The sequence below is a fragment of the Colletotrichum lupini genome, chromosome 10 (assembly GCF_023278565.1).
Source record: "Colletotrichum lupini chromosome 10, complete sequence".
Lineage (NCBI taxonomy): Eukaryota > Fungi > Ascomycota > Sordariomycetes > Glomerellales > Glomerellaceae > Colletotrichum > Colletotrichum lupini.
In genome coordinates, this window is record NC_064673.1 from 853,016 (window position 1) to 865,443 (window position 12,428).

Consider the following 12,428-nt stretch of genomic DNA (forward strand, 5'->3'; position numbering starts at 1 on the left):
CCCCCTTTTATTCAAGGAATCTGGCCCGGAGAAACCTTTCCACACGCCTGACGGCTTTTATTACTACCTCACATTTGGATTCGAACTGTTCGAACGCCGTCATGACCGCAGCAATACGGGAGTATCTCTCCACGCCAGGGAAATTTAATGATATCCACACTTCTTGCTTCGGGGCACGAATGGAGTTTTCTTTGGTTCTCGAAGGCAGGTTTAGGATTCAGGGCTGAGGGGACGTCTTCACTGTCGTTGCGAGAGCGCGATCTCACCTCGTCCAACCATGAGGTGTCGAGGGCGGTTCAGTTCAATCTTGTGGCGAGGTTTCTGCAGTTGGTTAGAAGTAGGACGAGTCATACGTGACAGGATGACGACTGAGCACGACGCTGAAGAGCATGGTACTTGCGCATGGAGTCATTGCGGGCGAGATGGGATTCCAAGTTTAGTGACGCTGCAAATATCTCATGGATGGCCCAGCCCATCCTTTGTATCTGAACAAAGCCAAGCCGAAACTTTTATAAACCGTGGTGCCCTAACAATGTGATAATGATATATACAATGTGGTATCAAGCTCTGTATAAGGGCGTGCCAGACTACTTATCAGGTCTGACCCGCTCCTTCTTCCCATCCTTCTTTTTCTCGGTTTTTGCACCTTTACTTTGAGTCCCCAACCATGCGCCTCACCTTCTCCAGCAGCAGCGCGCTCTCCCTGCCCAGCCTGCGCTGCCCGCCGTTCTCGGACCCCTTGCGCGCCTTCGCCATGGCCCGGCGGTACCGCTCGCGGTCGGCCGTCTTGCGCTCGCGCTCCTCGCGGCGGCGCTGGATCTCGGCGCGGCGGGCCTCGGCCTCGGCTTTTTTCTTCTCGGCGTGGGCGAGCTGCTTCTCGTAGTAGCCTGGTTTGCGGGGTCTGCGCTGCTGGCGGGGTTCGTAGCGGTCGCCGCCGGCGGTGTCCTCGTTCGCGGCGGCATCGGCTGATTCTTCCGCCGCGTGCTTGCGTTTGACGGCGATTGTGTTTGGGTTGGGGGTTTCGCCGTCATTTTCGAGCATTTCTGCGCGGGAGGGGTGGACTTCTTCTTTTGAGGGGTGAGGCGTGGTTGTTGCTGTTGCTGTTGCTGTTGCTGTTGTTGGCGGTGTTGGTGTTGATGAGAACGAGGATGTGCTTGTCTCTACTGCTGATGATGATGCGGTTGCCGCTGCTGGTGCTGAAGTTGGTGCGGGAGATCCCGTCTTGCTGGAGGGGTCCTGGAGGGAGTCGAGCTCATCTTCGCTTGAGATGTCCTTTGCCAGCGCGGCGACAGGCTGCTGCGCATTTGAGGAGGAGGGCTCCCGAGAAGCGAGTTCTCGCTCCTTAATCTTTGCGTAGGCCTTCTTGATCTTGGCCTTGTGGATGAGCTCGATTTTCTTCTTTTCGACTGTGAGGGGGGAGGTTAGTGAATGATGATCATTTGAGAGATTCAGGGACGTGTGAGATCATTACCCTTTCTACGCCATGGGCCCTCGGGAAGGGTATTTGGTCCGAAGCCCTTGCGCTTCTTGACTTGGTGGTCTTTTGAGGAGGATGTACCCTCGGCGGCGCGTTTAGGAGCCATGGTTTGCGATGGTGGTGACGGTGAGTGAGAGAGAGAGACTGGAGTGAAGGCGAGGATCGGTCAAGCCGTCGGAAACGAGCGAGGCGGGGTGTCCCACCCTGGATAAATGAAGTTTCGAATGAACTGGGCGCTTTTGATTTGCCTGGATGGTGCGGGTGCGATTCGTTTTGCACACGATGTATGCGTAAGATTCCTGTATGAGAGTGAGAAAGGTTGATGAAGTCGATGAAGCCGATTGAGCAAGGATGAAATTTTAGGTGGATCCTGCGATGAGAGGTTCGAAAAGGTGAGACGAAAGTGGCTTAGCGCGTTTTTGTTGCTGGCCAGTGGGAGCACGGTCCGTGTCGGACGTTGTGGACTGTGGACCCTTCCCGGCTCCTGGTTATCGGACCTCACATTCCGGTATATACTAAGGTACCTAAAGGCAAGCATGAACAACCCAGTCTGCGAGAAGGAAGCCTGTAACATATTCTCGAGAGCTAAATATACATGTGGATTGGCTTACCTTCAAGCTCTTAACTACGGGCAACGTTAAGAACCCCTTATGAGCCTCTCCTCTCAGAGCGTCCGGTCTCTTCGAGGCACCGACATCTGGCACCTCGTTACGAAGATGACACTCGCATTCGGAAAACAGGACGATTTTTTATCCAAATAGTACTTCATCAAGAAGATAAAGCAGGCTTTTTCATGCAATACAAGATACGTAAGCTGAATGATGAATGTGATGAGGAAGTTTCTCTGAATCCAGATTCAGATCATAAGTAGACGTTTCCAAGAGAACTAAAGGATGTGGTCGCAGCTCAGTTCGGGATGGCGCTGATGCACCTAGGTAAGAAGCATTCACCCATCAATATACTAGTAATAATATGTCAAGAGTATTATATCTATTAGATACAGATAGAGGACAAAAAAGAGTTCACCACCGGTGTGGCTACATCTCTTAGTGCTCATGCTGGGAAATTTCTGGTGCTCATTCCGGGACTCGAACTCGTGATCCTCGTATACGCTGAGCCTGTCGTCGAGTAGGCTGATTGGCGATTTGAATGTTGACCTTAGACCACTCCACCACCCAGCCAGTTTGACCTGACCCGTCGACCTAGACGGGCGCCTGCTGGTTGGTGACGGGAATGGGGTTGAGGGGGTATATATGGGATACCTCGCAATCCCTCGATACGGATGCTAGCCTGCGACCTCTTCGACAGTATTGCGTCCCCATCAATACTACTAGGATCAGCCATGTATTCATTAACCTTGGACATTTACCTCGCAGCAGCACACATCGATATGGCTTCATAGCAGAGTCGAATCAATCACACTCATTGAAACCCCATCTACATACCATTCGACGACCAGAACAGAAAACGAGTACTTGGAACCACTCGTGTGAATATACGACTCAGACCCTTCGCCTGACGATATTGTACTCAGGGCAAGTGGCAAAAATCGAACAACCCACTGACGTGATTCTCCCTCCTTGTCGGTCAAAGTACGTAGCCTGCCCCTTTTGCACAAGAACGAATAGGTGTTTAATCGTGTAAAGGTTCTTCTCGGACTTCTAATCTAGCAAGCTCTGCTACTCGTTACGAGCAAAGATTCTATGCACTCGCGGTCTGTGTAATCGCTGCACACTTCTATCAAGAATAGCATACACGCCGCCCATCCATCCTAATCACAAAAACCTCACCAAAAACAAACGCAATCCCCCATACCAGACCTCTCACACTCCCTAATTTCTAAATCAAAACCCCTTCAAAGCTTCTCAACCAACCTCACATACAAACTCTCCGCCCTCGCCAGCACCGCGCCCCCCTCATCCTCGATCCTCGCATCAATCCACCACTTCCTTCCGACAACTTTCGTCACCTCAACAACACACAGCACCGTCTGCGGCGTCCTCACGGGCTTCACATACGTAACGTTCAAATACGCCGTCATGTACGCCGCGTCGGGAATCAACCCGTTACTCTTGTTGACAGGAAACACGAGCCCAATCGTCTCATCCAGAATCGTGGCGACGATGCCGCCGTGCGAGACGTCCGGGTACCCGTTTATCCCGCTGCGGAGCGTGAGGAGGGCTTTGAGCTGGCGGATGATGGTGGGGCCGGCGTCGTCGTCCTTTGGTATGTCGGAGGTCAAGGTACTTGAGGATGCTGACGACGACGACGGCCGCTTGTAAAAGGTTAGGTACGCGGCAATCGTATCCGTCGTGTTGAGGGTCGTTGAAAAAAGCTGGTCCTCAGTGTTTTGTTTGGGGAACCGCGAGGGCGCTGTGTCGCGGACTGTGTCTGGTTCGTTGAGGTGCGCCGCGCACCAGGGGAAGGACAGGAAATGCTGGACGTCTGGGTTTGCCGACTTCATTGTTGCGGTCTGCTGTCCCCTATCCTTACGAGCTTAAAGCTTGATGCCCTTTCAAAATCTTTGGACACTGTCGAATGTTACGCGTAGGCAAGCGACTCAATCTTGACGACATGTACTATTGAAATGAGCGACTTCGGAGTCCAATGATTTTGATGGAGACCCGGTTGGTGATGAGCTGTGGGTGTTCTTTGAGTTCCAGGTTGCGAGCTTCAATTGAGTTGGAAAAGAGCCGAGGTCTTTTTTTATCAGATCGGGCCCGTGCGTTGGCATGCGGCATGTCACCACATCCACGTAAGGTAAGGTAGTTGCGGGTAGCCTTATTGGCTGTCAGGGTGGCTGCTACCTTAAACTACAAGAAACATGGGACGACCAATAATAGACTCGACAGTTCCCTATTGGCGGTTCTCACCACAAAAGTTCAATCAAGGAATTTTATAGGTTTCTCCTGGAGGTTCGGCGGTGGCAGGTTCATCCCATGCCTTGATCTGCAACTAAGGTGCTTACCTGCTTACATTCACAACTACCCACTGACACGCATGGCTTGTGGATATAGACACTTCACTACAATGTTGTCCTCTCCTCTTTACAGCATGTATCGAAACCCCTCGCTGGCCGTCCTCTTACGGCCCCCAGATCCCACCAAGCCCTCCTCTTCTTCGGCTTCGCTACCGACGGCGCAAGCGACGTCTGTCTTGCGGTTCAAGTAGGAGAGGTAGAACCTCAGAGACAGCGCCAAGACAGCCACGGCGAGCATCGCACCCGCGCAGGTCTGCATCCCAGGCGCATAGAAAGGTGCGTCTCGATCCGGGTATAACCTCGTCCCCACAAGCGGTCCGCATTGCCCAATAATCTGCATCAGGGCAAACCCCCCGCCCTGCCTACTCTCGGACGCTTGGTTATTGATGCTCCATGCCACGGTGAGCGTTACGACGTTGAAGAAGCCAATGGCCGCTGGGTACACTGCGAGATACCGCAGCAATGGCGAGAGACCGATGGGCTTTGCTAGGGCGAGCGCGGCGTATCCGCCGGCCGATGCGAGGGCATGCAGTATGATGGGAATGGACCGGGTTTGCGCCCGATCCGATAGATGCGCTGTGAAAAGTACGGCAAGAAAGGCCAGGAAGTATGGAGGAGCACTAAGGCCTTGCGATGCGAGGCGAGAGTGGCCCATCTCGGTGAGGATCTTGGGCAGGAATACGGGTAGGGAGGAGTATGCCATGTTGGTAAGAAAGAACATGGCCGCGGTCAGCAACGCCATGGGATCGCACAAGACAGCAAACGCTTCACCAAGGTTGAGATTGCTATGACCCTTTCCCCCATGTTTCTTCTGGCGCGGCTTCTCGCGTCGAAGTCGAAGGCGAGCCACCTTTTGCTCCCGCGCAGTGAGATAACGCGCCGTATCCGGGCTATCGGGAATGATGTGCCACGCGGCTACGGCGGCGAGAACGGATGGGAAGCCCTCGACGAGGAACAAGAGACGCCAAGGGGCTATGGGTCCGGCCTCTGCATAGTTGGTGATGAGCCAAGCCAAGGACGATGCGAATGTTGTTGCCAACGGCGCGGCTGCCCATAATCAGTCGGTTGGAACGGTCGTCTGGAGTGACGAGATACTGACCAGAGATGAATATAGCGGTACGAAATGCTAGTTCCTCTCGTTTGAAGAAGAAGGATAGGTAGAACGGTATGCCTGTGAAGCCGGCCTCTCCGATACCCAGCAAAACCCGAAGGAAAATGAGCGTAGGGTACGAGACGGAGACGGACTGCAGCGAGGCAGTCAGTCCCCATGAGAGGACGATCATGGAGACGTATATGTGGGCAGGGATGAGCTTCCATAACAGCGACATCCACTCAAAGAAGATGTACGAGATATAGAAGGCCGTCAATGTCCACTCATACCAACCGTCCCACGGAGGATTCGTCTGCAGATCCTCGTCCATACCAGCTATGCGCGCATTGCCAATATCTGGAGAGGAGGGGCTGTCAGTAGGTTGCAAGATCACATGGCCGCGGCTCAAGGTATGCCATACTAGATCGATCCAAGAAACTGAGCATAAATAGCAGTGCTACGAAGACTACCAGCTTTCGGTCGTGCTTGCGAACGACGGACCTCTCCTCGTCAGGGGTGTAAAGCTGGAAGCTCGCGACGGTGCTGGTGCTAGCTCTTCTCCGCAGCGACGGCACTTCATCACCCCATCCGTCGTCAGTATCCTTCGCAGGTGATGCACTTAGGCTCTTCAGCTCGTAGGCCTGGCCACCGCCAAGCTGTGCCTCATGCAAATGCAAGTCCTCGACATCATCATCGTCGTCGTCAGGGTCGAAATCGAGGTCGCTGTCGAGACTGAACTCGGCCGTGGTCTGCGCAAATGACGGTGACGCTTCGCCAGAGCGATTTGAACGGCTAGGTGTCTGAAGCCTCGAGGATTCGGCCATTACCACAGGGAGGGGAACGTCATGCGTCCCGTCAGAGTCGAGGACACACGGTCACCTGGGGACTGTTCTGCAGGCAGGAGCAATTTAAGTCATGGAATTGGATGCTGTGCAGATGTTTGGCTTGCAGGCCGTAGTCCGCGATGAGTGCAGGTCTTCGTTCCGCCGCATTGAAGGTGGGTGTTGCCGACGAAGCTAGGTTAAGATTGATGTCTTGAAAGAGCGAGCTGGGCGCGTTGCTACTGAAATACGTGGAACGGTGGAAGGATGATGGAGAGAGGTCCCACGACCAGTGACGTACCTTGGCAAGCTAACCCCTGCTCTACTCCAGCTGTTAGTGAAAGGGAAAGCTGCGGATCCTCCAAGGTGTCATTGCGGCTGGGTTTAGCGGATTGCGGGTTGCGGGTTGCGGGTGTCGGGACGATGTGCGGCAAGATATTGGAGCAAACAGGGATAAAAGATGAAGACTTTAATAATCTCCCTTTCTCTCTCTTTTTCCTCTCCTTGTCTGTTTTCAATAAGTAGTCAATTATACAAGTAAACGCCTTCGCTTTGAAACCGTGTCTACTAAAATGCCGCGTAGGCGTGCGGATGATTCGCTTAAAACGGAGGATGCCGTGGCGTGTCGTACCTAAGACAGCACACGGTACAGTGGTACAAATACAGGCTCAGGTCGTGGAGAGCTGCCTCAAGAACGCTCACCATTGAGCTTCTAATAAATGTCATAGAACATGGCCCTTCTTCCCGAACAGTCTTCCGAGGCCGCCTCTCTATGGATCATCGCCCTTCTTTCCGAATAATCTTCTGAAGCCGCCGCCCTTGGGTGTCTTTGGCCTAAAGTCCATTGAAGGTTTGCTTTGTAGTGTTGGCGTCTCCTTTTCCGTCCAATTGCCAACCATGTTGGGATGCTGGGGAAGTGTGCCGTAGGGCAGACCCGCCTCCTTTGGTGAGAGCTGTTGCGGCGACATGGCTGTTGCGAACTGACTCGCTGGTACGCTCGACACGTACTCACGGGGTGATGCCCCTCCTCTCGATGTTGAAGGGCCTGCACTGCGGTCGCGGGGCCGGGGTGTCGCGTTTTCAGCCTCCCTATTCAACTCCTCCTCTTCTGCCCTTGCCGCACCCATGTCTTCAGGGAAATCGCGCACCTCGTCGCCGCATACCACAATGTACCAGCGAATATCCTCTCCTCGTTGAAGCTGATCTCTCAGCTTTTCGAACCAGCCAGCCTTCTTCCCTGACGAGCTCTTCTTCGCCTTGTAGAATTCATCGCTAGGGGCGCTTGCCATCGCCTTGGTCTCGCTCAGTCGTTCTTCGTACCGCATGATCTCCTCCGTTATTGAGTTGCTCAGATCAATGCGTACTACGTGGTCGGCAACATATGCGTAGGGACGGCTGACATAGCTTAGATCAGTCGGGTCATACTCCTCGAGCAGCTTGACAGCGCTCCAGTCGTTCTGCAGGACGTCATCCTCCTCTGGCGGCACGGTCGAGGCTGGGACATCGTATTCGTTGCGCAGTGCGGCGGCTTTGGATGCTTTGGACTTGTTGCGCTTCTTCTTGTCACGTTGGGCCTCGGTTTCGTCGGGTATGGGCTCGGGAAGGAAGTCGAAGAGAGAGTAGAAGGACTCGAGAATGGCAGGAGACGAGTTTGGCGCAATGATCCATTCGGGGGCAGCATCGTCGATGTTCTGGACGACGACAAAGACGCGGATGCTTCGACGGTCCCAACGAAATCCGTGGCAGAGGTAGGTAGGCATTGTGGGTAGTCGCGATAAAGCTTGGGATGGGCGGGGAGGGGTTGTGGAAGATAGGACGAAGCGGTATGTGGCGGGGCCTAAGCAGGTAGCTCAGGGGGAGACGGGAACGATAACGAGCGCAGATCGGTGGAGAGCTCCGAGCTAGGGGTCAGATGAGAGCTTCTATTTGCCAAAGTCGAGATCGAGTGTCGTCGCTTGCCCGGGTTTGTCGTCATTCAGCGGCGTCGAGAGCGAGAGATGTGTTGTTGGCTAAGGTGGGCAGGTTGGACGAATTAGACAGCCCAAACCCGCCAGAGAGGTGGAAGAGGCGTAGCGGGCGATGGGTGTCGTACGTCCTATCGAGAGGAGAGGCGCGTCAGGGAGTACAAGACCCGAGACGGGGTTGAGCCAAAGTTGGAGATGGGAGAAGCTGGCAGAAAGACAGATAGGGGTCAGGTGTTGTGAATTGCCGGTTCGACGGTGAGTTGAACGGTACGCAATGCATTATTCGAGCTGTAGTCGAGGAAACATAGCTTGTCGCATCGCACGCTGGGCTGCGGCGCACCTGACGCCCAACGAAATATTGCTCCTTGGGGGGGCAAACAAAGACTGGGGAGGTCGAAAGCGGCGTAGCCTGTTGGAAGGTGAAATTGGAAAGGCGAAGTGTGAGTGGCCACAAGTCAATGGATAAAGTGCAAATCGGGGCGGGAAAAGCAAGAAAAGAAGGGCAAGATCAGGCCAGGCGAAGAGACAGCAAGGCGTGAGGCAGAGGAATGTCGAGAAGTGAGAAAGGGAAGCTGAAGGTGACTGGACTGGGGAGCTGCGCTGCTGGAGGGAAGGGACGGGAAAGAAAATATGCCAATAAGAAATGGCCACCTAGGATCTGGCAGGCGCCACCATCCGGGACGTGTGGCCGGGAGAGAGAGAGAGAGAGAGCTCTTCCACTATCCGTACCTACCTTATTACTAGGTAGGTAGGTACGTAAGTATGTACGTTCTGGTATCGCAGGTTGGCTGTTGTGTGTGGCTTTTCCCATGCACCTTACACAGCAAAGTGTCTGATTCTTCGAAGATCCTTCCTTGCCTCCGTTCCCTCACTGGAGGCTCAAGATTCTGGGGCTGTCTGTGCTCCGATGGAGATCATGGGGGCTTAGCCACGGCCTTGAGTGCCATGGTCCATGGAACACGGGAACAGGCCTTCTTCTGGACACTGCAGACTGCTAGTGCCTCGCCTTCGAGTGCATCAGATGTCACTATTTTCGTGACCATCCGCCTCGGTTCGAATCCATCTCAACTCGATCGATAGTAAACCAAAGTATATGCCAGCAACCCATCCTCAAGACCCGGTACCTTGCCTTATATATTCCCCGTACGGATAGAGACAGACGATGGAATATCTTCACAGCAATACCTACGGAAAGCTATGACATGCATGAAACTAGCACCCCCGGAGCTGTTTCCCGACCCTGAATCCCCCCTCAAGTCGCAGGCAATTGCTGGCTTTAGGTAAGCAATTAAGGCCCACTCGGCATGCTACCTCACTCTGCGTTCCGTTCTTGCGACTTGTGGCTTGCCTCAATTCCGAGCTGAACCTTGATTGCTTTTGTCAGTTGCAACCGAGGTTTGAGTTGGATTATCTACAGGTAGGGCGCACTATTAGCCCTATTAGTTGTGTTTCTTCCTTGGCATCCAACTCAAGTTGTTGAGACGACAACTCCTATACGGCGTTTACGAAACCGAGACTCTATAACCAGCATCAACAAAGCCATCAATCTTAGCTTTGCTATCCAACTCAACACAGACAGGATACTTGATAACTTTTGACACCAACTTTCAACCTTTGCCCACAGACAAGCTGCAAGAAGCACTCGCATTCGAACCCAAACCACCGGCGGCCAATCAAAAGCCGCAACATGATTTGAGATTCGCGATGGAGGCATACGTGTTCAGCACAACTTTACTGACGGCACCGGGTTTCAAGCCGTCTTGAAACTGGCCAGAGGGAACTAGAAAGCTTAATCCCTGCGCCCGGCAACAGTCCAGAGGAGGACGTCCCGAAGCATTCGTATCCAAAGTTCGAACAGGCGGGGTAACAAACGCAGCCTTGCCTTGTCATGCCACTGTCTTGTTTGTCTCGCGCGGCGCGTTTCCGACGACAGAAAGCTGTCAAGAAGCCCGGCTGACATTTCATCCCTCCCGGCCCGAAGCTCACATGCGACTGCGGCATCGCGCGCACAGTCTCGACCTTTCTCGGATGTTGTCACAGGATCGCGGGGTAGATTGGCCTTTGGCACGCGGCGGTATACCATATTATTAGCGGCAATGATGACTGAACACCAAGGTGCCATGTCTTGATCTGCTACATGGATGCTACTTTACTCCATCGTAGCTTTCATCCCATCACTTGATGTGCCGATCACCAAAGAGTACCACACCCCACAAACGCCGCTCCAAGCAACATCAACATACTCGAAGCTACACTAGTCGCCGCACCCGATGCCGCACCAGTCGCCGCCGTGCCTGTTGCCGTGCCACTTGCCGCACCTGTCGTCGAGCCCGTTCCCACACCCGTTCCCGTACCAGTTGCGACACCTGTCTCCGCAGGTAACGACGAACTTGAGCTCCCCGTGACAAGAGAACCGGTGTAAGGCGCAGGGCTTGTGAAGGGCGAACACGTTCCGGTCGCACTTCGAGAACTCATCAGAGACATTAGAGACGAAGCTTCCCAAGCCCCAACGTACTCGGATTCCGTGAGTATCGGGTGGACTGCCTCGACCTTCTCCAATCCTGCAGTAATGGCCACAACGACAGAGCGCGCCTCCACAAAGCATGTGTTGACGGCGAGCTCCTCATCCACAGTCCCGGTCCTGAGCGAGGGGGTTGACGTTGATACGTGGCACCGTCCATACTGATCTGAAATCACGGGACGGCCGCCAGTGCCGAGCCGGCAGTCCCAATATTTCACGATGCCGGACGTGGCCGTATTGCTTCCGACCCAGCTAGAGCCCTCAATGTGGGTGACGTTGGCCGGCCAGTAACCCTCCTTTTGGCAGGCTGCATCGGCCGTTGGGCACACAACTTGGTATGTTGCCGTCTCGCGCTCGTACGCAACGACAGATGCTTCGAGACTCCCGGTCGGATGGGTATCATAGATAAAGAAAGCTCTAGCGGATGATGTAACTCGAGGAGCCTGCACGCTGGAGGTCGATGTCGCGGTCGTTTGCGCGTCGACGAGAGCCAATATCGCCGAGACGGCGGGAAGGAGCGACAACGTCTTCATCGTAACAGAAGGATTGCTCAGGGCGTGAAGTTTAATGATGTTTCCGGGAGCCGGGCGGAGGTACTTGTAAGTTGCAGGTGTTGTCTTTCACATAGTAACTCAAGCTCAGAGCGACGAAGCGGCCCCCTTTTAAATGACTTTTCGATGAAGCTTGGCAAAAGAGTTGGTTGTGACTTCAGTTAAGTCTGCCTTAAACCAACGGGGGTCGCGAAGCGAAAGGGACTTCTGTGCGGAGGAGGATATTCTTCCAGCCATTGGGAAGACTGTGTCTGACAGGGGCCCAATGTAGAGGTGCAGGACCAAGAGCTTAATTGAGATATGCTCATGGGTCCGGCGATGAAGGAACAAACCCTAGGAGTGCGAATTGATGTTGAGGTCATCCTAGCTGATTTCACGATACCAGCTTCACAACACGCTGGCAGGAGCATCTGTATCGACCCAGCTTGCGACTTGCAATGTCGGATGCAGACAGTTATAATCTCGATGACCCTGGGAGAAAATGGTCATCACCAAGTGATATTCTAAGTACTTACTTAGTTGTGAGGGGATAAAGGTGTTACCGCGACATCTATGGCTGCTTGTGCCGCTCAAGCTCGCCTGGGACGTTCAGGGAATTTCCAAGATGAGCCCGTCTGGACCTTCAAAAAAGAACAAGCTGGGCAGGGCAGATACCAACCACAATGGGAACAATGGCTCTCGAACCGTGGTGGCATAGCCTCTACTGTTGCTGCTGTGCCGCAGGATTACGAGAAATGAGGACGGCTCGTCACATGGTCTTGCTGACGTTTAAATGAGGTGAGGTCACCCTTTTATCATATCTCTGGAAGCAAGTTCCTCTCGGCTGGGTTGGGCCATGGGCCGAGCGTCGATGAGCAAAGCTCTTTCGCAAAGACTAAACAAGATTGACGAGACTCCCTCTCGGCGAAGACAATCCTTCTCCCCCGATCCGATGCGGATGTTGAAAATACTCATGATTAGTGATTCTCCTCGGGTTCTGTTGGCGAAATTGTGGTCTGCCTGGCGGTTAAGAACCCCAGCAGCT

The 12,428-nt window shown here is 53.7% G+C and overlaps 5 protein-coding genes across 5 annotated transcripts; all 5 read right to left on the reverse strand.

Moving 5' to 3' along the window:
• Window positions 1-648: 648 nt before the first annotated feature.
• On the reverse strand, window positions 649-1,583 carry CLUP02_17450 (uncharacterized protein; the record flags this gene model as incomplete). The annotated part of the gene is made up of 2 exons (XM_049296360.1): window positions 649-1,406; window positions 1,472-1,583. 2 exons carry the CDS (start codon window positions 1,581-1,583, stop codon window positions 649-651), a joined length of 870 nt encoding a protein of 289 aa, XP_049137584.1.
• Window positions 1,584-3,332: 1,749 nt separating this feature from the next.
• Window positions 3,333-3,941, reverse strand: CLUP02_17451 (thioesterase superfamily protein; the record flags this gene model as incomplete). The annotated part of the gene is made up of 1 exon (XM_049296361.1): window positions 3,333-3,941. The coding sequence occupies one exon, from the start codon at window positions 3,939-3,941 to the stop codon at window positions 3,333-3,335; it is 609 nt and encodes a 202-aa protein (XP_049137585.1).
• Window positions 3,942-4,524: 583 nt separating this feature from the next.
• CLUP02_17452 (major facilitator superfamily transporter) lies at window positions 4,525-6,371 on the reverse strand (the record flags this gene model as incomplete). The annotated part of the gene is made up of 3 exons (XM_049296362.1): window positions 4,525-5,504; window positions 5,557-5,904; window positions 5,969-6,371. 3 exons carry the CDS (start codon window positions 6,369-6,371, stop codon window positions 4,525-4,527), a joined length of 1,731 nt encoding a protein of 576 aa, XP_049137586.1.
• Window positions 6,372-7,138: 767 nt separating this feature from the next.
• On the reverse strand, window positions 7,139-8,128 carry CLUP02_17453 (uncharacterized protein; the record flags this gene model as incomplete). The annotated part of the gene is made up of 1 exon (XM_049296363.1): window positions 7,139-8,128. The coding sequence occupies one exon, from the start codon at window positions 8,126-8,128 to the stop codon at window positions 7,139-7,141; it is 990 nt and encodes a 329-aa protein (XP_049137587.1).
• Window positions 8,129-10,586: 2,458 nt separating this feature from the next.
• On the reverse strand, window positions 10,587-11,386 carry CLUP02_17454 (uncharacterized protein; the record flags this gene model as incomplete). The annotated part of the gene is made up of 2 exons (XM_049296364.1): window positions 10,587-10,698; window positions 10,848-11,386. 2 exons carry the CDS (start codon window positions 11,384-11,386, stop codon window positions 10,587-10,589), a joined length of 651 nt encoding a protein of 216 aa, XP_049137588.1.
• Window positions 11,387-12,428: the final 1,042 nt, after the last annotated feature.